The sequence below is a fragment of the Mus pahari genome, chromosome 10 (genome assembly GCF_900095145.1).
Source record: "Mus pahari chromosome 10, PAHARI_EIJ_v1.1, whole genome shotgun sequence".
In the NCBI taxonomy this organism is placed as follows: Eukaryota; Metazoa; Chordata; class Mammalia; order Rodentia; family Muridae; genus Mus; species Mus pahari.
Window position 1 is genome coordinate 38325793 of NC_034599.1, and position 25757 is coordinate 38351549.

The 25757-nt window shown below is 51.5% G+C and overlaps 1 protein-coding gene and 1 pseudogene across 1 annotated transcript; one reads left to right on the plus strand and one right to left on the minus strand.

Moving 5' to 3' along the window:
* Nucleotides 1-1864: 1864 nt before the first annotated feature.
* On the plus strand, nt 1865-7134 carry LOC110328333 (annotated as a pseudogene).
* Oaf (out at first homolog) lies at nt 6876-25438 on the minus strand. Its single transcript, XM_021207224.2, has 4 exons — nt 24803-25438; nt 10267-10401; nt 9297-9477; nt 6876-7797 (listed from the first exon to the last, which is right to left on the minus strand). Exons 1-4 carry the CDS (start codon nt 25067-25069, stop codon nt 7532-7534), a joined length of 849 nt encoding a protein of 282 aa, XP_021062883.1. The 5' UTR covers nt 25070-25438; the 3' UTR covers nt 6876-7531.
* Nucleotides 25439-25757: the final 319 nt, after the last annotated feature.

The window sequence follows — 25757 nt, forward strand, 5'->3', positions numbered from 1 at the left end:
CCGAGGCTGCTCTTTATCTTTAATTGGGGCTGGCTTACAGTTTCAGAGATCCCCATCGTCTATCACAGTGTCAACAGTGTATAAAAGCCCAAAGTTCAAAGTCTGCTCTGAGATCCACGCAGATCTGTAGATCTCTTCAAGACAGGGTTTCTCTGTATAGCCCTGGCTGTCCTGGAACTCACTCTGTAGACCAGGCTGGCCTTGAACTCAGAAATCCGCCTGCCTCTGCCTCCCAAGTGCTGGGATTAAAGGCGTGTGCAATCTCCAATAAGAGCAAAAGCAAAAAGCAGATCACATAATCCTAACATCACAGGGTATACGTTAGCATTTCAAAGCATCATAGCAAGGAAATACTGGACCAAAGCAAGACAGCTGTTTGCAGCTTTCCTAGCAGGTATACCATGGCTCTCACATCTTTAACCTCTTGGGGGTAACCAAGGTAACTTCAGTTTTACAGCATCTTGTTTCATCTTACAGATCATGTCTGGGACCCACACATGATCTGGGCTCCTCCAAAGCGCTTGGGTCATTTTCCCAGCTCTTTCTTCTGTAGCACTCTAGGCTCTGGCTGACTCTACACCACTGTTGCTGCTGTTCCTGGTGGTCATCCCATGGTACTGGCATCTCCAATACACTGGGGTCTTCCACTACAACTAGACTTGACCAATAGCTTCTCATAATCTTCCTTCATGGTGCCAAGCCTCAAGTTCTTTGCGTGACCCCTTCAGCTCTTGGCCATAAACTGTTGAGGCTGCACCTTCACCAATGGTCTTTCCTGGCCTTTCACAGTGCCAGGAGCCTCAGCTCTTCTCCATGACTCCTTTATGCCTTCAAAACCAGTACCACCTGGATGATTTTTTTTTTCTTTCTTTTTTTTTTTGGGGGGGGGGTGAGACAGTGTTTCTTTGTGTAGCCCTGGCTGTCCTAGAATTCACTCTGTAGACCAGGCTGGCCTCGAACTCCCCCTGCCTCTGCCTCCCAAGTGCTGCCACTTAAGCGTGTGCCACCATTGTCTGTCTCCACCTGGGTGATTCTTACACATTAGCAATTCTGGCTCCCAGTAGGACGGTTATCTCTGGAACACAGCTTCTTTATGCTCCCAGAAAACACTTCCCAGAAGATTTCACCTCAGAGATGCTGGTCTCTTCTTAATCACTGCTAATTTCTTAGCTCCAGTTTACCGTCATCAGTTGTTTCAGTAACCCCTTTTAGTCTTGACTCTAAAGCCTGAGCCACATGGCCAAAGCTTCTGAGTTCTGCTGCTTGCTGGGGCAGGAGCATGACCCCCCTTGTTCTATTGCACCATCACCAGCTTTCTGTTTTCCAACTCCTTCATTGCCTAGGATTGAACTTGCTCTGTAGACTCACCTTGACCTTAGATCTACAAGCCTGTGTCTCTTGAGTCCTGGGATTAAAGGTGTGTACCATCATGCCTGCACCTAAGCCTTTCTTAGACCTTTTCCCAAGATCTTTATGAGTATGACCACGATGCTTCAAGACCTGGATTCCAGGTGAACTCTCCGTCTCTGGATTGTGATTCATTCCAGATTAAAAATTCAAATGAAAACAATAGCCAGGTAATAATAACATGATATTACTATTCCTTGCTCAACTGCAAATGCATAAACAATAAGCTTAGCTCAGTGGGATCTTGCCCCAAGGTTACCACTCCCTTAATTCTATTTAATATCCTTGAATACAGGATTTAACTCCAATGCACTTCCTGGTGCTCTTTTAATACTTGAACCATACATTTTGCATTTTTTTCCTTTCTAAGCTTGCTTCACTTGATCAAAATGCTCTTCATAAGTGTGAACCACAGGCTCTTTCCTTTTGCGGTCATCGCTGGATCGAAGCCACCAAAATGAAATTCAATCCATTTGTGACTTCTGATCGAAGCAAGACCAGCAAATGACATTTCAATTTCAATTCTCACATTCGGAGGAAGATCACGTCTTCCCCTCTTTCCAAAGAACCGAGAGAGAAGTATAACGTTCTGTCTATGCCCATTCAGAAGGGTGATGAAGTACAGGATGTTCGAGGTCACTACAAAGGCCAGCAGATTGGCAAAGTGGTCCAAGTGTACAGGAAGAAATACGTCATCTATATTGAACAAGTCCAGTGAGAGAAGGCTAATGGCACAACTGTCCATGTGGGCATCTACCCCAGCAAGGTAGGCATCACCGGGCTAAAGCTGGACACGGACCACAGGAAGATCCTGGAGAGGAAAGCCAAGTCCCGACAAGTAGGAAAGTAGAAGGGCAAATATAAAAAAGTGAACCATAGGACAGAGTCTATACTAGGTTTTTTTTTTTTTTTTGACATCTCCCTCATTAGTGCAACCAATCTGAATATCTTCACCTTAGCCCCAGGCAGCTACCCAAGAAAAGAGCAAAAAGCTGCCACATTCTTTAATAAAACATAAAAATTATATCTAGGCAACATATTAAAATTCCTCTCCTTTGAAACCTCTTGAGCCAGGTTACTACAGCTAACACATTCTCAGCACCAATGTCTTCCACATTCCTATTAGGATGGCCCATCAAGCTCCATTCAAAGCATTCCACTGCTTTCCAAATCCACATTTCTCCAAACAAAAACATGGTCAGGCCTATCACAGCAATACCCTACTCCCGGTACCAACTTCTGTCTTCATTTGTCATTTATTGCTGTAAAGGGACATCATGGCGGGACAGTGGTGGCACACACCTTTAATCTCAGCACTTGGGAGGCATAGGAAGGTGGATTTCTGAGTTTGAGGCCAGCCTGGTCTACAGAGTGAGTTCCAGGACAGCTAGAGCTATACAGAGAAACCCTGTCTCGAAAAACCAAAAGAGAGAGACATCATGACCAAGGCAACTCTTATTGAGGACAACATTTAATTGGGGCTGACTTACAGTTTCAGAGGTTCAGTCCATTATCATCATGGCAGGAACCACGGCAGTCAGCGTACAGCAGACATGGTCCTGGAGAAGGAGCTGGGAGTTCTACATCCAAAAGCAGCCAGGAGAGGACTATTTTCCACAGACAGCCAGGGGGAGACTTGAGCATAGGACCTCAAAGCCTATCCCCATAGTGACACACTTCTTCCGACAAGGCCACACCCACTCTAACAAGGGCACACTTTCTAATAGTGCCACTCTCTATGGGCCGAGCATATTCAAACAACCGTAATCATCATGGCAAGAAGCATGGCGGCAAGCAGGCAGACATGGTGCTGGAGAAGGAGCTGAGAGTTCTGTATCTTGGTCCACAGGCAGCAGAAGGAGACTTCATGCAATACTGGGTGTAGCTTAAACATATAAGACCCCAAAGCCTGCCTGCAGAGTGATACACTTTCCCCAACAAGGCCACGCATACTCCAACAAGGCCATACCTTCTAATAGTGCCACTCCCTATGACTAAACGTTCAAACAAATGAATCTGTGGGTGCCATTCCCATTCAAGCCGCCGCAGCAGGCCACTCAATTTTACATGAGAGTTGTAACTCTATAAACTATTACCTGATCCCCACAAAGATCCCAGTGGAATATTTGACACGGAGACACCTTCGTCAATGTTTTGTTTTATAAGACAGTATCTTGCTACGTAGATTAGGCGAGCTTCAAACTCTCAATTATTTGGACTGGGTCTTGAAGGGTTGTGGCCATAGGCCTGAGCCTCTACACCTGGTTAGAAAGGTACTTTGTAAACCTTCAAGTGTCACAGAGGGATGACTACTGATAAAGTGGCCTCTCGAAGGGGCTTTCACCCGCCCTCTAAGACAGTGTGGTGGTTTGAATAAAGTTGACCCCCATAGGCTCATATATTTGATTTCTTGGTTTCTAGTTGGCTGACTGTTGGGAAGGGTTAGGAAGTGTGGCCTTGTTGGAGGAGGCGTGTCGCTGAAGGTGGGCTTTGACACACTAGAGCCAGTGTCTCCCTCTGCCTGCAGCCTGCGGATCAGGGCGTATAAAGCTCTCAGCTCTGGCTCAAGGACCATGCCTTTCCACTTCCTGCCATGATGATCATGAAACTCTAAGCAAGCCCTCAATTAAATGCCTTTTTAAATATAAGGGTTGCTGTGGTCGTGGTGTCTCTTCACAGCATTACAACAGTGACTAAGGCAGACGGTCAGCAAAGCTTTCTCAGCCTACGCTGACCTGCCATAGCTGACCACCTATAGCTACCTAAAGGGCTCTGAGTTACGGCGATGACTCGGCACCACTCACCCCACTGACGGCTGTGGCGGAGCTTGGGGCACCGTGGCAGAGGCAGGGATAAGGCTGGGTAGAATTTACCATTGTGGTCTGTGACTCAGACCCTGAAATATCAGTATCAGGTAAGGCCAACCCCCAACTCTTAGGGAGCTTTACGTTGTACCCCACCCTTGATGCCCAGCAAGGGGCCCTAGTCAGAGAAGCCTGGACGGACAGCCTTCAGCGCTCTGTCAGTTCAGGGCACAGGCAAGCTTGGAGCTCTCCAGCCGGGAAGTTGAGAAAAACACTCCAGGTCTTGAAACATTCATTTTATTTATTGTTTGTTTTTGAGATGGTCTTGCTATGGCTGGCCTGGGACTTGACATGTAGCCCAGGCCGACCTGGAACTCTCCGCAATCCCCTTGCCTTAACCTCCTGAATACTGAAATTATAGATGTGTGTCACCACACCCAACGGGAACATTTTTTATTGTTTGTTGTGTTGAGTTGGAGTCTCACGTAGCCCAGGTTGGCCTCAGCCTTGCTATGTAGCCCAAGCTAGCCTTGAAGTCCTGATCCTTCTCCCTCTGCCTCTCACGCACCAGGATTAAAGGCATGTGCCACCATGTTTAAGACATTCTTGATGTCTTTTTCTGTTTTGTCTGTTGTGTTATGCTTTCCAGAGATTGACTTTTTATATTTATTTATTTATCTATCTTTATTATTATTATTTTGTTTGTTTGTTTTTTTTGAGACAGTGTTTCTCTGTATAGCCCTGGCTGTCCTGGAACTCACTCTGTAGACCAGGCTGGCTTCGAACTCAGAAATCCGCCTGCCTCTGCCTCCCGAGTGCTGGGATTAAAGGCGTGCGCCACCACCGCCCGGCTATTTTTATTTATTTTTGTGCAGTGTATGTGGGAACCCTTGGGGCCAGAAGAGGGCATTGGATCCCCTGAAACTGGAATTGTGAGCCTCCCAAAATGGGCGCTCTGCTGGAAGAGCAACAAGAGCTCTCAGCGACTGAGCCATCTCTCCAGCCCCTGTTGTCTTAAGACAGGATCTCAAGTAGCACACATTGGCTAGCCTTGAACTTGCTTTGTAGCTCAGGCTGGCCTTGAACTCTTGATCAGCCTGCCTCTGCACCCCAAAGATCATAGGCAAGTGCCACCACACCTGGTTTAAAGCATCATTATTATTGTTGTTGTTGTTATTATTATTATTACTAGTACTACTACAACAAGTTCTCATTTTGTAGCCCTGGCCTAGGACTATGTTTGGCAAAATGTGCATTTTGAAATGTGTTACTTCTGGACATTTGGAGGCCAAGTGGGGGAGGGAAAGAAGGAAGGGACTCCACAGGAGAACGTGCCTTCTCCATGGTCCCATCTTCCACCGAGAGTAGATGTTTGGGATCATGATGGAGACCTGCATCAGGCAACAGGAAGAAAGCAAAAAATGACAGACGGGCCTCCTTCCCTGTCTGCTGGCCAGGTCGCAGCAGGCCCTTACAGATGCGCTTAGAAGAAAGGCTCGGGAACCTGAGAAGGCTGTCTCCCCGCAGATCCTGCACTGGACCTTGGTCCAGCAAACCTGGTCTCAGCAGACGCTCTGGCCTACAGGTAGTCTTCTTCTGGAGGTATTGGATAGATGGGACTGTTCTGCACTCTGCTGCCTCCTTCCCGAAGGCCCCTGAAGAGGGGTCGAGTCTGCCTCTTCTCCCCTGAGGAGCTGGGGCCTCTGTGGAATCAGAGGCTTTGCTACCCATAAACCTCTGCGGCTTTCACCTTGTTAAACTTACTGTCCTTGAGTCTCAGCCCACACTGGGCCTCTTCCTTGAAGCCTTTCTAAATAAGTCCAGTCTGCAATTTGCTATGCAGCTTGGCTGGCCTTTAACTTGCATAGAACCTTCTGCCTCTGCCTCCTGGGTGCAGGAACGACCGGTGAGCTCCAGTGAGCTCCTGGTGAGGGCCCTGATGTGGATGCTGGATGTCTGGTTGTAAGGTCCCTTTTGCCTTTGTTTTCATGGTTACTCACTGGCATATCTGTTCTCTTTTTTGTTCTGTTGTACAGGACATTACACATGTCCATGGCCTTGCCCATCCTGAGCACGTGTGCTATAAATGAGCTATGCCTTCAGTCCTTGCCTCATCATGTATATAACTTACTTGTGTTTCCACTGGTGTTTTGCTTGCATGTATGAGCTCCATGTGCAAGGTCTGCAGAAGAGGGCATCAGAATTACCATGTGGGTCTTGGGCATGGAACATGGGACCTCTGGAAGAGCAGTCAGTGTTCTTATAATCATCGAGCCATCCTGAAGCCCCTTGGTTTTTATTTTATTTTATTTTATTTTATTTTATTTTATTTTATTTTATTTTATGTGTGAGAACACTTGGAGGCCATAAAAGGTGGCCGATTTCCATTATGTTGATGTTACAGGTGTCTGTGACACTCCCCACCCTGGAAGTGGATGTAAGGAATCGAACTTGGGTCCTCTGCAAAAAGCAGTATGTGCTCTTAACTACTGAGTCCTTCCCAGCTCCCTTGTTCCATTATCTTAAGCACAGAGCCTCTCACAGATCACACAATAGGAGCTTTAGAAGTTGCTTTGCCCAGACTAACCCTGTAAGGGCACATTTCTGACACTAGGTGGAAACATGGGACAAAATTCTCTCAGAAAGCCTAAGCTGGCGCCATTGGGTGAGTGAAAACTTAAAGACTTTTATTTCTGGTACAAATGATAAATATTTTGCATTAAAAATCTGGAATTCAAGTTTTCCTTGTACTTCATGCTTCCTCCCTTCCCCAGAACCTGGCCAAAGTACATCGGTCCAGGGGCAGGAAGAATCCGTGCCTGCTGAAGTATCCAAATTGGGTATCAGGAAAGGCACACGCGGTGGTCTTGGGGGCGGCATGCCTGCTCGCCGCTGCCCCCAGGGTAAAGAGAAGGCACTGTAACCAGACACAGGAGCTGGGGCATGAGTCCCCAGCTGACCCTTTCTGGTTCCCTTGCTGGTGAGAAGGTGTGCTACAGGGCCATGCCTCTGGAACAAGTTCCACAAAGCAGCCCAGGCCGGTGCATTTTGATTCCACGTAACAAAAGGAAGAGGGGAGGGTATCAGTCTGAAGAACTGCCTCCCCCCCCCCCTTATGCCTCAAGATGGGTACAGGTAGGCATCGGGGCTGCCTCAAGGTTGTGACAGACACCCTTTCACAGTCATGCAGATGAGGTGGTGGCTTCACGGCCAGCGGCTCAGGAAGAGACCTAAGGCCTGATTGGGTTGCCACGCCCTCTGGTGGTCAGTGAAGAATTTGCAGGCCCAAGTATCCATCCTTGGTCCTCTGTCTCCTGTCGTTAGGGGTCCTCATCCCAGAGGCACAGCTGCTTCTGGGGTACATAGAAGTCAAAGGCGTAGCTTTTCCTGCAGCTTCGGATGCCACACTTGTAGGGCGCTGGCCGATCACGGCTGTGGCAGTACTTGAGCATGCATGGGTACCAGGCCAGGCTCAGATTGTAGTGGCAGGTGCAGGGCTTTCCGCGGTCCCCGACTCGTCCACAACGAGGTAATTCCACCTGTTCTAACGCCTTGGGCAGAGCCTCGAACACAGAACTGTCCACACCTGGGGGGAAAGGCAAGCATGAAGAAGGCGGGAGCCCCTTAGCCCAGGATAGCCTTCTCTCCTGCCACCCCTCCCAAGGCTGCCCTGGGGATGAACACGGGTGAGCCCCAGGCCGGAGCCTAGGCTAACGGGCTACATTAAATCACAACCAACCTCATCCACCGAGTCTCTACTGTGTACCAGGGATTCAGAATTGGTGGAGAGTTTACTGACGTGGTTGGGATTGTACAGTGAAAGGGGAGTCAGGACCCAAACCTGACCTGACTTCATAGTCTATACTGCACCATGTGGCCACCAATGCTTTAAATAAAAAACTACCTAAAGGGTATGGCGGCTGAGTAGGCAGGGCAGGGCTGGGACAACAGAAGCAGAATGGGTATGGCCATAGAAGAACATGCATGGGGAGTCCTGGGGTGGTGACAGGGGCTGGGACAGGGCTCTACTTAGCAACCACAGGAGGTACTAATGTCAGGCTTGTATTGTTACTTGGCCTGTGTTTGCATAGAGATGGGTGTGTTATGGGAATGACCACTAAATCCAGCGCTGCCTTGGGAGGAGCAGGCCTTTCTAGGTGCAATTGACTGGGCAGAAGGCCCAGGAGCAAAGTAGCTTGAATCTCCCTGTCCCCTGTTCACAGAGGACCTGACAGTGCTAGCAAAGAGACCTGGAGAAGGGCCAGTAGAAGTTGCACAGGGGCCCCTGCAGAGGTGGGAGGAGGCCCCGAGGGCTCTGGGAGAGATGCTGGCACCAGGGATGGCCAGATGCTGAGAGGTGCCCAGCAAGCAGACCTACAGGAACATGTGTGTCCTCATTACGTGTAGTAATAGGAATGGTGAAGAATCTTAGGACCGGGCTGGTGAGATGGCTCAGCAGTTAAGAGCACTGACTGCTCTTCCAAAGGTCCTGAGGTCAAATCCCAGCAACCACATGGTGGCTCACAATCATCAGTAGTGAGATCTGACGCCCTCTTCTGGTGTGTCTGAAGACAGCTACAGTGTATTTCCATATAACAGTAAATAAATCTTTGGGCTGGAGAGAGTGGGGCCCGAGTGAGCAGAGGTCCTGAGTTCAAATCCCAGCGACCACATGATGGCTCACAACCATCTGTACAGCTACAGTGTACTCATATACATAAAATAAATAAACAAATCTTTAAAAAGAAAAAGAGTCTTAGGATCTAGCAGGTTGTCTTTTATGTGTCTGCTTATTCTAGCTGCAGAGCACCTCCTCCAGGAAGCCTTTCTGACATATCACAGCCTACCTTGGGGGTTTTACCCTCCCCTCAGAATGCCTGTCCCTCAGGACTGCACGCACACTCCCATTTACTCTTGCCGTTCAGATCTACCCACTACCAGCTACAGCAACCGGGTACATCCATGTGTCCCATCCCAGAAGTGATTCAGTAGCTCTCTCTTGAATACAACAGTCACTCAGCAAGGCCTTTCCCCTCCCCACTCTGTGCTTCCCCTTCGGCCCACCAAGGGCAGTCCCCAGCTGACCTCGCTCTGTCCAGAACTGGACATCCTCCTGGCGGGTGTAGATGGCATCTATGGCCTCAGCACATACGTTGTGGAGATGGGGACTCAGCAGGCCCCCCTGGCTGAAATTAACGGCGATATCCATATGTAGCTGTTCCAGACCCCGCACTTCCTCAGCCTGCCGCACTGCACGGGGGTTTTTCTGTAGGTACAAGGTGGGAACACATACATTGCCTTCCCGAGCCCAACCCGAGAAGCCATACACTAGAGGCAGTTAAAGCCTTTCTAGTTTTGTTTCTTAGATTTCTGGGGTTCTCTGGCAAGTTCAAGGTGGTTCTGGGAGACAGGGTAGGTAGGCTAGGCAAGCTGTTCTAGGGTACATGACAGTGTGGGTCGCCTGCTTTCTGAATCCAGGGGATGAGGTCTTTCGGAGCAGGGTGGACAAAAGGTAGAACCCTGGAGGGAAAGAAGTCATAATGCAGGTCTGCAGCACAGGTCAGCTTAGAAAAGCTGTGGAAAACCGGAACTCCAGGGAGGGATCCATGCAGGCCAGTGGGCCAAAGGGCAGTGGCAAACAGTGTTTCCTGACACACTTTCATGGATGAGTTCTGATTCTAACCTATGTCCTCAATGTGGAGACCAAGGCATTAAAGGCAAGGCCATTTGTCCAGTGTCAGTAACAAGGGACAGGGGGCAGGTGATGTTCAATCCCAATTCACAGTCTACACCTCTGTCTCCACCCAGAAGAGAGTGGGACCTGGATTAGTAGCTTGGGGTGACCTGAGAGTTTGGCCACAGTACAGATTAGAGATCTGGGGGCTCTGTAGTCAGTGTGGTCCGGAGCAAAATCAGGGAATCAGGACCTTCCATGGTGAGTGAATGTTAAGAGAAGGCGGGGAGGGAGAGAGGGGAAGGGGGCTTCCTGAATGAGGACAGGGTGACTGCAGCGGTGGGGCTCTGGGGCAGAGCCTGGTCAGGGGTGGGCAATCACCTGCCGGAGCTTGGCCATGGCCTCACTGGGGATGATGTCATTGTGGTGCAGCCTGGTGACAAAGCAGAGTGCCTGGAACTGACTCTGCCCCTTCTCCAGCTCCCCCAGGATCAGGGCTCGGAAGATCTTCACGTCCTGAAAGGGAAGGGACAGGGGGTTGGAGACCAGCGGGAGGGAAAAGCCCCAGGCCAGCCCTGGAGAGGACAGACCTGGACACTGTACCAGGACCTGCTCCTCCAGACACCTCCTTCCTCAGATAGCCAAGAAACCGCTTATCTTTTTCCATTCACACCCGTGACTTCAGAGATCACACCTCCAGGGTTTCCACAGCTTTCTGGAAAACTGACAAAGTCAACCACCCACCGGGAGAGGGTTTCCAAAGAACCCTTTGACCCGGACAGACCTTAATCTCAAAGAAGCCCACACCTGTTTTGTGTTCTTGTCTATCACTGGTGCCTTCCCTCGGTGGGGACCCCGGTGTCCTTAGCCAGAGCACCATGGGGAGAGGAGGGACTACATACATTTTTCACAAGCACACATTCCAGAGCTTTCTCCGACTTTGTTAACTCTGTAGCTCTTGGGGTGGGGTGGGGTGGGGACTCAGAAAACCCTTGGGCATTCTGCAGTCAGCCCTAGTCCCCCACCTCCATTAGGGATTGTGGGGACAAAGGCAGCCGGCTGCAGCTGTTGCTGCCTTCCAAGACTGAAATGGCTCACCTTTCCCCTTCCCTCTCCATTTCCCCTTTCCCTATGGGGGTAACTCATGGCGTGACCAACGGGCCAATGGTTCCTTCGTATTCTGAATCACAGTATGCACGAGGGAGGCTGGGGCAGGGAGGCTGGGGCAGGAAGAGGGGGCAGAGCCTCAGGCACCTTTTGCTGTCTGATGGCAGTAAGAACCCTCAGCTACATCTGCCTGCATACCCCACCCCCCAGTCTCTATCTCACCAACCACAGTGCCCTCCTAACTCTGCTGGGGAGATGAAAGTTAGTAGGTCCCTCTCAGAAGAGCCCTTCTGCCAGGGGTGGGGAGACCCTGGGCTCAGCAACTATGGCTGGGAACCTTCCTCCCTATGCCCACAGCTCTGCCCTGACACTAGACAATGTAATCCTAGTGTACTGGATAGCTTTGTGTCAACTTGACACAGCTGGAGTTATCACAGAGAAAGGAGCTTCAGTTGGGGAAATGCCTCCATGAGATCCAGCTGTAAGGCATTTTCTCAATTAGTGATCAAGGGGGGGAGGTTCCCTTGTGGGTGGTGCCATCCCTGGGCTGGTAGTCTTGGGTTCTATAAGAGAGTGGACTGAGCAAGCCTGGGAAGGCAAGCCAGTAAGTAACATCCCTCCATGGCCTCTGCATCAGCTCCTGCTTTCTGACCTGCTTGAATTCCAGTCCTGCATCCTTTGGTGATCAACAGCAGTATGGAAATGTAAGCCAAATAAACCCTTTCCTCCCCAACTTGCTTCTTGGTCGTGATGTTTGTGNAGGAATAGGAACCCTGACTAAGACACCTAGGATTCATGGCTCTGCACTTGTATCCTGGGCTGCCTCTCTGGCAGCCCCCTTCATCGAGGTCTTACTGAACAACAGCTAGGGTCCAAGTGTTTGGAGAACAGGGTCAGAGTGTTCCCCAGGGTTCTAGATACAGGGAGGTGCTGACAGTTCCACCATTAGGCCATATGTATTAGCCGCCCCAGGCTTTCCCAAGCCTCACTGTGACAGGGGACAGACAGCTCGTGTACCTGCCACACTTGGGTGGAGCTGATGACCTGGAGGGGATGAGAGTATTCAGCACTGAAAGCAGAGGTTACTGTCATTGCTGTCTGACCAGCAAATGTCAGGGATGATCTGCAACAAGAGCCCATTTTCTTATTGTTTTTGTTTTGTTTGAGACAAGGTTTTTCTATGTAGCCCTGGCTGTCCTGGAACTCACTATGTAGACCAGGCTGGCCTCAAATGCAGAGATCTGCTGCCTCTGCCTCCTGAGTGGTGGGATTAAAGGCGTGTGCCACCACTGCCCTGTTAATAATCTTCTAATAGATTTCACCAATACTGTAACTCTACAAGGGTAGACTGCCTTTGCTACAGCCAGCTTTATATAATGACTTACTTTAAATGCAACAACTGCGGATGGGCATGTGAAGGGCGATATCCTAGAAAAGAGGAACTGAGGCCCAGCTAGGGAGAAAAGTTCCCCCCAGGCTCTTCATCCCAGAGCCTTGGAAGGAAGGTGAGTCAGCTCGGCTTAACACCACTTCCTCTAGACAGGAAATCCCTTCTTGGGTCACTGTGCTGGCATCTCCTTATCCTGCCAGCCTGGGTCATCTGATCCTCCATCAACTCGGGTTGGCTGAAGGGACACTGGAGGGTGATCTGCTGCTGGTGGCAGATCTAGCTAGGCACAGTTCTGTCAGGTGGGTTTCACACAAGATCTCCCATTCCAGGAGTCTGAGTCAGGCAGTACCTGGGAGGAGCCTCAGGCAAGATCCAAAGTCCACCTCACTGAGCAGCAATGAGCCTTGTGGGGAATCCTAGCTGGAGACCGCTGTCTTCTCAGTGACACACGACCTAAGTAAGTACCCAGTGTTCTCAGGGCTGCCGAGGGGCTCAGTGAATGGAGATACCCTCTGCCCACCCCAAGGAGTGGAAGGCATTAAACATTTAGAACCAGATGAGGCTGGAAGAGCTCTGCTTGAGGAGTTGAAGAGATGGTTCAGTGGATAAAGTGCTTGTCACACAAGCATGAGGAGCTGAGTCCAACTACCAGCACATGGGGGGGGGGGGACAGTTGTGGTGGAACATGCTTGTGATACCGGCATTGGGGAGGCAGAGGCAGGAAGATCCCTAGAACTTACTGGCTAGCCAAGCTAGTCTAATCCATGGACACCAGGTCCCAGTGAGAGACTATCTCAAAATACACGGTGAGCAATGCTACCCGAGGTTGATCACTGCCCTCCTCCACACATGCAGATGAACGTATGTTCACACGCACTCAGATGCTCAAGTGCATCTGCGCATACATGAATATATACCTACTTGTGTGCACACACAGAGACACAGTCAGACAGACGGACACACGAAACCCGCTTTATAGTTCCTTCCTTGTTTCTCAATTAGATACTAATAGCAATGACAACCACCAGATGCAACCAACACTGAGAAGCTGCTGCCTGGGCACGGAAGGACGTCCTCTGTCACTGTGTGGGGCAAAGAGTCATTGAAGTCGATAACTGAAGAGAAACTGCCAGTTCCTGTGCTTCCAATGGATTGCGTCACGGGCTCAGAGGTCATCTCCACAGCAGGGGCAGAGCTCTGTGACAGCTTGGGTTGGGTAAACTGCTCAAGGCCATGGACGACCTAGGGGAAATGTAGCCGGGGTTTAACCAGGTAGTCCAGGCTGTCCCACAGCCGAGCTCTTTCCCCAGAAAGCACAGTTGCCTCCTGGATCAATTAGCCTAATTTCCCCGATGCCCAACGACAGAAACAGGCTGAGCGCGTGCAGTGTGCTCCTAGCACTTGGGAAGTGGAGGCAGAAGGATGGCCAGCTTGAAGGCAGTTTGAAAGAGACATTTTGTTTCGAAGGCAAAATGGAAGGAGGGAGAAGGAAGACAGTAAGGCTGAAAGGGAGGAATGAATGAATGAATGAATGAATGAACTGAAGCTCAGGCCCACAGAACCAGTGAATGGCAGACATAGGACTAGAACCTGGGTCCCTTCCCAACATCCTCATTTGGCCACTATACCTGAGTCCTTGGTTGATTGCCTAGGAACACGGCAGTTCCTGCTCTCACTCTGTGCACCTAACCAATAGCCTGATACAAATAAAATAGCAGGCAGGAATACCTCCTATGAGTTCTCCGATCTTGGTTTTTGGTTTTTTTAAAGATTTATTTATTTTATGTGTGTGAGTACCCTGTAGCTGTCTTCAGACACACCAGAAGAGGACATCACATCCCATTACGGATGGTTGTGAGCCACCATCTGGTTGCTGGGAATTGAACTCAGGATCTTCAGAAGAGCAGTCAGTGCTCTTAACCACTGAGCCATCTCTCCAGCCTGAGTTCTCTGATCTTGATCATGTTTCCCCTCCAAAGCCACATGTCCTTTGCTGGCTCCAGGAAAGGAGGGGGCATCATATCCTGACTGTGGCCTTCCCGCCCGACCCACTAGCAAAGCTCCAGAGTACACAGGGCAGTGTGAAAGAGCTCTCCTGCTTTGAGAACATCGATCCAGGTGTTAAGATCTGGTTGAATCCAAGCCATATGGAAACCTGGCTCCCGGTCCCTCTCCTTGCCTGGAGTCCCCTAGGATGTTGTCAAAAGTCCCCAGATGTTGTCAAAAGCCCAAGACAGATGGCACAACTGGGCAAAAGCTTTTGGCAGGGGAAAGAGGCTTAGGGTCTGGGCTGGGACTCCCAAACTGGGAGTCCTCCATATGGTCCTTTCTCCCAGAGACCTTCAGCCCATAAGGAAATGCTGGGGCATACAGTAAGAAGAGGCCAGGCAGGGTCAGGGAGGGTTGCTGAAGTCCTGTGTGTGACTGAGGCACAGGCAGGCTTGAACATTGAGCTAAGGTGGAATGCTGAGAACCAGAACTCCCTGCGTCAGACCCTGGCCTTGCTGCTTCTGGCCAGTAACCATGTGTAACCGCCAATGAATCTGTGAAGTCTCTGAGTCTTGGTTTCCACACTTGCCAAGGAGTCCAGCAACAGCACTGCCTTGCAGGACCGCCGTAAGCAATGAGAAGACCTGACCGAGCTCAGAACGCACATTAGAACTCCGAGTTCCTCCAGACACTGCAATCCCTTGTTCCCGGTGTCATCTACTCTAGTCCTGAGACATGGTCAAGATTGTTTTGTAGATGGTCTGGAGGCCCAGGCAGGTCAGATGACCCCCCCCCCCCGTGAGGCTGTACGCATCAGCAGGAGAAACACTGAGTGGTGATCCCCAAGCCAAGGCTTCAAGGGAATGGCCAAGTCCAAGGGCCTCGTCATGAAAGGACTCCTGAGGTAAGGAAGGCTGACTTGACACAATCAGCTTCAGTCCCAGGTGAAAGGCCTAGAGTTCAAGTTTGTGCTGACTACTCGTGGAGGTGAAGGATGGATAAGGGAATAGCTGGCCGTGTGAGGCTGGGGCTGGGGTGGAGGGATGGTGGGTACTTAGTCAGTGTGAAGAATGCAGGTCTTTCCAGTCTGGAGTGTGGTATTAAATGGCATTAAATCTAACCATCCCCCAACTGTAGACAGTCATCTGAGCACTCAATGCCCTCTAAGGATTACCACTGTCTTCCCTATAAAGCCTCTAGAGGCTGCCACCCTGTGCCGCTTATATATTGAAACACAGTACCCAGAATGAGCAGTGCTGAGTCACTCCCTGGACCTTCCTGCAAGCCCATTACTCTGTGGGGATGCCCCACCCCCATCTGTTCGGCCTCCATAGGCCTCAGCTCCCAGGCAGCACCTGCTCTGACATGGTCCCGTGTTGGGACATCCAGCTCTGCAGAACCACCTTCCCTGTGCCCTGCCTGCCTCATTTACCTTCCCTCCCAGACTCATGCTCCAAGCCGGGGACATATCTCATAGCGGTGCACCCCTGCCCACTAGAAGATAGCGGATGCTCCAGAAATGCCTAACCATGCATGCACAGACAACTGAGCAAGAAGAGTATGAAGGAGGTTTGAGAGCAGCGAGGGGTGTGGGGGGAATGTACTGTGACTCAGTGAGATGGAGAGGGAATTGGGGTGAGCGTATGGGGGTGGTGGTGGCTGAAGAGGCAGATAGCAAGAGGGGCAGGATTTAGCTAAAGAGTCAGGTTGAGCCTGGGGCTGGTATGAAGTTGGCTTGACACTTGACTGTACCCCGGAGAGTATTCACTGACTCTAAAGCCACCCACTGTCCTTAACACTGCGTCTAACTGGGCAAAGACTTGTGCAGGCCCTCTGGGGTCAAAGGCAAGTGGCTCCAGCCTGCTTATGTGGTAGCCAGGAGCTAGCACAGGGCAGATGCTCCACATTCACTGGCTGAGTGAATGGATTCTGCCTCCTCCATCTCCAAACCTTATCTTCTTGGCCTTATCTATGGGGGAGGGGATGAGGGGGGCACGCCTGCAGGCCCAATAGCCCAACATCTACTATTTTGTGTTCTAAGAAGGGATCCAGGGGTAAGGGACATTACGAGTCACACAGCAGTAAGGCCAGCAGTAGAGACTCAGACTTCCCAACCCTCAGGCCGGGGCTCTGCATCACTCTGTGGGGATGGATATTCCACCCCTCTGTGCTTTCCCCACACCAGTCCACCTTTTGTGAGACCCACTGTGTTTCCCAGCGAGAGGGCGTCTCTGGCTCAGCCTTGCTGGGGTCCCACAGGAACAAGGAAGTGACGGCAGACAGCTGTCCCGGAAAAACACCCATGATAGGAGACACCCCATGTGCCCCCCCCCAGGTCACTTTCCCAGAGAGGCCCAGGGAGTGTTTCCTGCTGGGGGAGGGAAAGAACCCTGGGGAGGGAGGGAGGGAGGCCTGGACCTGTGATGGGTCAAGACAGAGCAGCAAGGCTTCCCATGGCTGCTTTTCAGACTGAGTCAGGGGAGATGGTAACACACTGAGCTGCTTGGACCACTGTTATTGGGATCTTTCTTTATTCTCTAATCAAATCTAGCCTTGGCAGATGCACCCAGATTTATCCTGGCTTTCCCTACCCTCAGGCCACAGGCTGCCACCTTCCACACAGATCTGTGGTTCCTCTACAGAAAGGCTCCCATTACACACACTCAAACACACATAGCAGCTGAGTTCTCTTCCTCGGTTTCTCTATCTCAGCCACAGTCCCTTGGTCTCCAGTGTCCTCTGCCCTCTGTGAGTCTCCTGCTCTGCTTTCCCACCCAGCAGACTCCGGCCCTCACGGTCTCTCCCACAGCCCGGCCACTCTCCTCACATAGGCCCTGCAGCCACACATCTCAGCTCCCCTTACCCTCCCAGGCTCCTAGCTTTCAGGGCTCCTGAGATGATGCCCTGCTGTGGTACATGTTCTAGAAGGTTCCCGGGGCATCGGGCAGCTAGGTGCTTAGCCTCAGACCCTGTTGCTATCACACTTTCCACGGCAGAGCAGACGAAAACTGAGGAAGCCCAGGGATGCAGAGCTGCCTTTCTGGTGTGTGTGCGTATGTATGTGTGTGTGTACATGTGTGTATGTGTGGCACAGACCAGGCCAGAGGCCACTGGCCACTCACTGCTCCAGGACCTCCACAAGTAGTACCTACCCCCACCTCTGCTAGCCCCAGCCCTTGCTACTGGACAGGGGGGGCTCACTACCTCCTGGGAGTGTGTGCTGCCATCTCTGTCTCCTTCTCATCACCAGACCGCGTGACTCTGGGGCCCAGGCTGGGCCAATCTAAATATTTATTCCTCCACTCCTGGCTGGGACTTAGACAGTGGCCAACTTCACTAGGGTGGGGCTGGGGACTGCAGAGCTAGAGCCTTCCCTACCCAGGCTGCCCAACGGCAGATTCAGGAGACCCTCTGCAGCTCTGCCTGGCTTTCCCAGGAGTAGGAGTGGATGCGCTCAATCCAGAGGCAGGATGCTCCAGGAGACTTAATGCATCCCCTGCTGTATACACAGACCTCACCCAGGCCTGGCCAGAGGCTTCTTGTTACAGGGTTAGTATGACTATTAACCAGGACCAGTAGCCCTCCTGACAGCCCCTCATGTTCCGTCAGCCAAATCCCAAAGGTCACCGCCATCCCGACTGCCCCAGGGGAACAATGAGAGGTTTTATGTGGATCAACTGCTCCCCACTGTCTAGCTGACTCAGGGCTCCTGACACGGGGTGTCATACTTCTCTCTCACTTAGATGCCAGCCGCCCTCATCCCCTGCCCTTCATCTGAATCCCCAGTGACAAGTAGGTAAACATTTGCCAGTTTAAGGGTCAGAAGCTCCTAGTGATGGAATGGCTCCCAGTGCAGTTAAAAAAAAAAAAAAAGTGCAGTTACTTGTGGGGATGGAGAGATGCAGCGGAGGGGGTCCGCTTGGCTGCCTGCACTGGAACTACACATCTCATGGGTCCCTTGTTCTACAAAGTTCCCCTCGGTCACTCTGCCTAGGAGATGGAGCCTAAGCATGGAGCCCAGGCTCAGAGACACTAAATGACCTGTTGCATCACACAGCTGGGAAATAGCAAATAAATAAAATAAGATAAAATCAAAATAATGCAGAGAATAACTGGAAGTATCCGGGACCTATTTTCAAAGCTAGCCTGGCCTTTCACCCTCCAGGACCACCCACAGCACTGCAGAGGAATCAAACCTGGAGCCCCTGGCAATTATGAGTCTAGGAGACAGGGCCCACTCCAACTGCAGATAAAGAAGTGTTTGTAGATTCTTGTGCACTAGGGTTCTTCTGCACTCCTTCTGCCTCTCCACGGTGTGTTTCATCTTTTTGGAAAGAACTCACTCAGAGAACTAGAGTAGCCTAGTTAGCCAGAATGCGGTACAAAAAAATCTCTGGGAGCTAATCCTGGGTCGCCACACAGCTGTCAGACCTTGTCACCAAGGTCACTACCAAGCTCAGTTTGTGCATCTTCAGACAGAGGCAAATGTGCTTCATGGCGCAGCAAGTCAGACGACTGAGCCATGTGTGATTTTGGAGTGATTGCTCAATTCAGGATGCCATATACCTATGTAGTCTGCGTCTCCAGGTTGGGTCCCTTGCCTGCCTGTCTGTGGAGGAAGTGTCTGTGAGCTTACCCACTACTCATCTATACTTTGAGGAGTCCAAGAACAAGCTCCACCCCTTCTTCTTTCAGCAGCCTCTCCAGCAGCCTACACCATTGGCTCCAGGGGGGTAGTTTTCACCAAGAGTCAGGAGCATCTCTATCAGGGGTAGGAGATGCTAGCCATAGGTCAGGGAGAACACTTGAACCGCAGGCAAGCCTTTGCACCCGGACCCAGGAAAGACTTCATCAGATATGGAGGGAGGACTAGAACTGAATCCAAGAGCCCCACGTACACAGCCTGGTCTCTTTATTTCCTGTAAACTCCTGAGAAAATGCTCAGTGCTCCAGAAGTTCTCCTCCTCAAAAGCACTTATAGGGGATTGGGTTCAGTTAGTAAATTGCCTGCTATGCATGAGGACCTCTAAGTTCAGATCCCAATACCCGTGTAAAGAACGGGGCACCGTTGCACATGCCTGTAATGTTAGCGTTGGGCAGGAAGAGAATCAAGAGAGTTCCTAAAGCTGCACTGGTCAGCCAGCCATGCTGAGTCCAGAAGCTGAAGGTTCAGTGAGAGACCCTGACTTAAAACTAATGAGGTTGAAAGTGACTGGGGAAGACACCTGATGGCAACCCTGGCCTCCAACACACAAGTGTATACACACAAACATGCATATGTACCCCTGCAACGTGTGTGCACATGCGCTCTTGTGTGTGCACGCGCACGTGCGTGCGCACACACACACACACACACACACACACACACACACACACCCCACACTTTCACTACCTCTGCCTTCCAACCCTTTACATATCTTCCATGCCACAAACCATAGGGGGCTCGACACAGACAGGGTAGGATTTAGGACCTTAAAGGCTTCTCCTCTTGTCCTACCCCTGTGACATTCTCTTGGGACAGTGTCCATGTGAATACTGCAGGTCCTCACTGGCTACATCCCTCAGGAACCCTGCCTTTGATCTGGGACAGGGAATCCGATGTTTTCTGGATGGTTCTTTCCTCTGGCTTCCACCATTAGAAGCAAGTTTCTAATCCCCCTGGATCCTTGTCCCCTCCGGGTAACCCTGAGCTGAGCCACAGCACTAGGTGGCTCCTGATGTTGGTGTTCCTGATCAGCTTCCAGCCCATGGGTCCCCAGGACCCCTTTCCTCTTCACTGTTTTCCTTCTTCTGCTACATTTCCTTCACCCTGATGCAGTCACACATGACCGTCTTCATATCCTATAGCACCACCTTCCCCTTGAGGCCATCCCCAAGCCAGGCAGCTTGTGAAGTGACTCATTCCTTCCCCTGCTTTTGGACATTCAGACAGGGGGACAGAGAGCTTTGTCAGAGATACCAGTGTGGGGGAGGGAACTCAGAGGACTGTCAGATAAGCAGCCAGAGTGGGGATGGTGGTATGCCTGCTATCACTGTGTTCAGTGACTATATACGTGCAGGTCAGTTACATATATAGGGCCTGGATGATAACGTGTGTGAAGAGTGTGGCTTACTGTATTTATTTAGGAGTGAGGGTTACTATGTGGAGGGCATGCTGATTTAGACCCAGGGTATAATGGCTGCTTATGGTACATTGGTGGTTGGAGAGGGTAGGATATGAGGCTCAGCAGCAGCATGCATGAGGCCCTCAGTTCAATACCTAGAACCAACACTAACACATTAGAGTCAGGGTGTGTGCGTGTGTATGTCATGTGGCCCAGGCTGGTCCTAAACTCACTATATAGCTGAGTATGACTTTGAGCAACTAATCGTCTTGCCTCTACTTCCCACGTGCTAGAACACAGATATGCACAACCATGCTCCATTTATGTGGTGTTAAGGATCAAACCCAGGGTTTCCTTCATGATAGGCAAATACTGTCCAATGAGCCCCATCCATATCCCCCACCCCCTTTTAATGAATCTCGTATAGCCCAGACTGGCATTCAATTTCCTGCCTCTACCTTTACCTGACATTCCTTAAAGAACCCCATCTGTCTGGCTCTCCTGTTCAGATGTCCTGATTTAGTGAGGTGGGGTTCAGGACTGGTGTTGAAAACCTGCAAACTCCTCAGGTGACTGCGAAGCCACCGAGCCATGGTGTGCTGGCATTCTTTCAGTTTTAGTTGGGTGAGCCTGGTATTAGCCCGAGGAAGGGTTCTGGGTGACCCAGGACAACCATGTGAAACAGAACATCCCATGCTGCTCATGGGATCTGGCAGCCAGGTATGGGATCTAATGTCCCATGGATGACTGCTTGCTTCACCAGCCTTGGGGTCAGGATGCAGGCAAAGTAAGGAACAGTCTATCAGTCTTGGATACTCATCTGGGAAGAAGGCAGGACTGAGGTTGTGGAAGGGCTAAGACCACTCCTGCTCAAGGGCGTCTCTGAAGCCCTTAGGTTTACTTAGTCCAACGTTGACTGCTGCCCCGGAGGGGCTGACTAGCCTTTGATTCAGCAGCTTCCAGAGGGTGGTTGTTAGTGGAGCCTCTCACACCTGCGTTCCTATCACTTGAGACTGAGTCGGGTAAGAAGTCTAGGCTAGACTTGTGTAACAGTTTCTTGGGAGATTGAAACATTCTACCCTGCAGGGAAGTTCCTGATGCAGGAAGTTAAGCAACTCAAAAGAGCTTCCGGAAGTCCCTGAAACTGATCCGATTCACTAGGCTCCCCCTTTCCATTAAAGCTAAGTTTCAAAGATGCTCAGACCAAGCCTAGCTCCGTGAAAGACACAAAATCCAGACAAACTGACTGAAAGAGGCTTAGAACAATTGAGACACCCTGAAAGGACACTCTCCATCCTGCTGAGCTGCCTTCAGGCTGTGAAGATGCTTCAGGTTCCCTGCTTTTGTGAGTGGTCACCAAGGCTGGGATGGGCCTTGGGGATGGATGCATCTGCTTTGAGTCATTTCTGCTCCTGTAAGTAACAGCTCATTCATGTGCCTGTAAGTAACCCCAAGAAAACTCACTGGTTTGCCAAGCTGGACTTTGGTGCTGTTAGTATGTTGGTCTGTCACAGGCTCCCTATTTGGAGTGAGTAGACCTGTGTGTAGCATCTCCTCAGGAAAAGTTTTGTCACACGACATAGTGAGACTGTGTAAAATTATTGACGATGAAACGTAAGTTTCAGAATAACATGGACCACACAGGGAGTTCAAGGCCAAGGTCAGTCTGGGCTTTATTTGGAGACCTTGCTCCCAAGTCAGGAAGAAGACAAGAGGCAGTGAGGGGCTCTAGTCTTCCCTAGGTTCCACGTGGACTTTCTTTGTAATCTCTTGCTTACCCTTCAAGCTTTTTAATCCAACCTGACCAGGGAGGAGGCTGGCTGAGAAGTGGGGTGAACCAGCCTCTGAGCTAGCTAAGGGCTTCTTCCTTTCTCAAGCACTTGACAAAGCACCAGCAGCAGAGAGGGCAAACTTTGCTCCATGTTCAGCTCTGCCCGAGGCCTCAGGGTAGGTGCCAACGCTAACCCATTTTACAGATGAAGAAATGAAGGCCCAGAGAGATTAAGCAGCCGGATGGAGGTTGACCTCCTTGACCAGCTCATGGGTGGTCAACCAGACTTGCCTCCTTCACTTTGCACTGTGTCCCTCAATTGCAAGCATCCATAGTCCTAAGAAGATTCAGGATTTTTTTTTTCTTTCCCTAAAGTAGTCCCTAATGGGCGTGGTGCACAAACACAACTTCTAGGCTGTTTTCTATAGGAAATAGCACTACTTCTAGACAGAACTAACCAAGGCTTTGAGGGTAGAGGCCTTGACAAATATGCGATGGGCAGCTGTGGGAGGGACCAGCACAGAGTGGCTCTGGCCAATAGAGGTGACATGCTGGTGTAGACTAAACATTGTCCTCCTCGTCTCTGTTTACCCCACTCCACCCTGGCCAGGGCCAAAGAAGTCCTCTGACAGCTGGCTTTCTACTTTTTGTGCCTTTACTGCCCCTCCCTCCCCTATGAAATTGGAGATGCCAGGGGTAGATGTGAAATGCCAGCTGTGGGTCAGAGGCTAACCTGCAAAGCTGACTTTGGAAAGCTGGGTGAAGAAGGTTTGAGTCACCATGGGGATTAAAGAGAGCATTTGCCATCTACTCCAGCTGAGCAGCCAGATGTCCCCCTCCCCAATCCCCAGTCTCCCACCTGCATGGCAGGCTACCACCCCATCGCAGCCTCTTTCTTTCCTGGTTCAGAGCAGAACAATCACAACCCTTCGCAGCCAGAGGCTAGAAAACCTCTCTCTACTCCTAGCCTTTCATGCCCCACCCAGCTTGTCTATCAGACTTCGAGCCTAGGGATGGATAAATCTTTTTTAAGGCTCCAGGGTGGTCCCAGCACAGGGCCACTGGGCAGGTGGGTGGGGCACTAACGGCACATTCTGTGGCTGGCTTCTAGGTCAAGGGTTTAGAACAGAGATTAGACACCCACTCCTGATTGACTCTGTCCAGAACACCACACATAAAATGTCCCTAAAGTTCAGCTGGGCAAGCAGGGGATGTGCTGAGAGTGACCAGTTCCCCCTTTCTCCACACACTGGCTCATTGGCCCCATTTGCATCTAAGAACCCAGCTTGGGCCTGGGTGGCCAGCACGGGCTACCATTCTGCTAAGTCCTTGGTCAGGATGACTCCCTGGGCCTGGGCTGGAACATCAGTCCAGGCTCACCTCTACTCCACCCAACACTGGATCTCCTCGGTGCCTATGACAGCCTCACAGGATCCCTAGCTGCCCAAACTCTGCTCCCTTCCCCCCAAGGTCTCCAAAGAACTCCCAGTTTTGGAATGGAGGGGAGAGGAGAGGAGGGGAGAGGAGGGGAGAGGAGGGGAGAGGAGGAGAGAGTGGGTGATTAGAAGTCTCTCCTCCCCCCAACCATGAGATAAGGTCTCACTCTGTTGCTCTGGATAGTCTTGAACTTGTATTCCTCCTGTCTTAGGCTCCGGGGAAGACTGGGGTGGCATTCACTGTCTTTTCTTCCAGAGTTTTCTGTTGTTGGGTCAATGTCATTCAGCACCCTGGAGTTCCATTCCTGGATAACTCTTAACATCTCCTCTTCTCTCCACACCACCACCAAACTACACCCACCCAGAGACAGAGAGAGATAGAGACAGACAGGAGGGGGGGGGCAGCTAAGCTGTGGACTTCACCAGTCCCTGTCAGGCATGGGCGGAGACATCGACCACCCTTTCTAACTGAGGGGAACCTCCCCTTTTCTCTCCTCCCTTCCCCCAACTCTTCCTAGGTCCTCTTGCTCCAAGCGGTTCAGCCTTTCGGGTTTCAGAGGAGAGCAAGCTGCTACCAGACTTGGGAGGGACCAAGGGCAGACAGCTCTCTGCAGGGAAAGGGATCCCGGAATGGTGTTCCAGGCTGGAGGTCTTGAAACCGCTTCCTTGCCAAAGAACAGCGGAGGAAAGGAAACTAACTTCACACCAACACAACAGGGAGAGCCCAATCCTCATGCCACCTGTGGATTTCCCCTTTAGTCACAGAGGCAGTGGCAAGAAGGGAGGCCTTGTTAACAAGAACTTTTGCCGGAGCGTCAGCTGGGAGTGCTGAGGAGGGAGCGGGCTCTGAAGCTGGTCAGTACGTGAGAAGGGTCCTGGTTATTCAGAGCCAAGCAACAAAAAGCTAGAGGAGTTCACTAAAGAGAATAAAGACCGGGATATGGGTGCCAGAGAGTGGGCAGCGAGTTAGAGAGGTGACCTTGGGCATGTCACGTCCCCCTTTCAGCACTGCGTTTCTCTTCTGCGGGCTTGAGGGCTCCTGGGACGCCCGACAGCTAAGGTCGCAGTCTCTTGCCCGCCCTCCGAGGTGGGTGGGACAGGACCCTTGATGGTACCTCACCTTCTTGAAATCCGCGATGAAGGAGATGAGAGTGCCGTCGGGTTTGCGCAGATCAAGGCTGATGCTGTCCGCGTCGCTGTCCGCCTGCAGACTCTCCTCGATCACCTGGCTGTCGGGCAGCCTCACTCGGACCCGCAGCTCGGCGGGAGCGCCGCTGCCCGCGCCCACGCCGTGCAGCGCCCCAAGCAGCAGCGGCGACAGCAGCAGCAGCGGCAGCGGCAGCGCGGGGCGCGCCGAGGGGACGTCGCGGCAGCCAGGGGGCCGCATCCCCGGGGCCCCCGGCGCGCCGCGTGGGGGAGGGGAGACGCGCCTACAAAGTTTGCCTGAAGTTGGGGGTCCGGTTCGGGGCTTCCCGGCAGTCCCCCCCTTCTAGAGGGGAGACTCAAACCGGAGGTTCCCCACGACGTGCAGCGAATTCACGTGGGCCGCGTACAGCCACTCTCCCGGAGTCCCAGACGGCGCCCCTTGTGCGTGTCCCCCAGCCGCCCCGATCCCTGAGCTCCCGACTCCGTTCAGCACTTTTCATTCAATCCCACCCCCCGTCACTTCCTTCAGAAAACAGAAACCACCAGGACCTGCCTTAAAGAGACCGCGCACCTCTTGGCCCTTAAAGGGACCGCAGTGGCCCAGAGAGGGGCGGGGATTGGGGACCGCGGGGCTCAGCCGCTTTGTGGTCTAGGCTGGCTTTCTCTAGATCCCTCCCTCCCGCCGTGCCCCGTCACCGGCAGGGCCTTGTCCAGAGTTTGCGCTCCAGGCAAATCCCTTCCTCCCGTTAAGGGCGGGACGGGTGACTCTTCCCCCCGCCCCACACACCCCTCTGGCTTGTTCTGGTGCCACGTGGATGAAATAATTGGGCTTGGGTTTTCAGAGGTTTTGCTTAGTCTTTTAGTTTCTCTGACACAGCGAATTTCTCAAATGCGGCAGGGGAAAAAAAATCAGGCCTCACCTAGCATTC

Excerpts from the sequence above, each read along its gene's own strand:
- Oaf (XM_021207224.2), bottom strand. The coding sequence starts at position 25,069 with ATGCGGCCCCCTGGCTGCCGCGACGTCCCCTCGGCGCGCCCCGCGCTG. Across the intron at positions 9,478-10,266 it reads CCATGGCCAAGCTCCGGCAG|AAAAACCCCCGTGCAGTGCG; the intron begins GTGATTGCCCAC and ends TTGTACCTACAG. Across the intron at positions 7,798-9,296 it reads CCAGTTCTGGACAGAGCGAG|GTGTGGACAGTTCTGTGTTC; the intron begins GTCAGCTGGGGA and ends CTTTCCCCCCAG.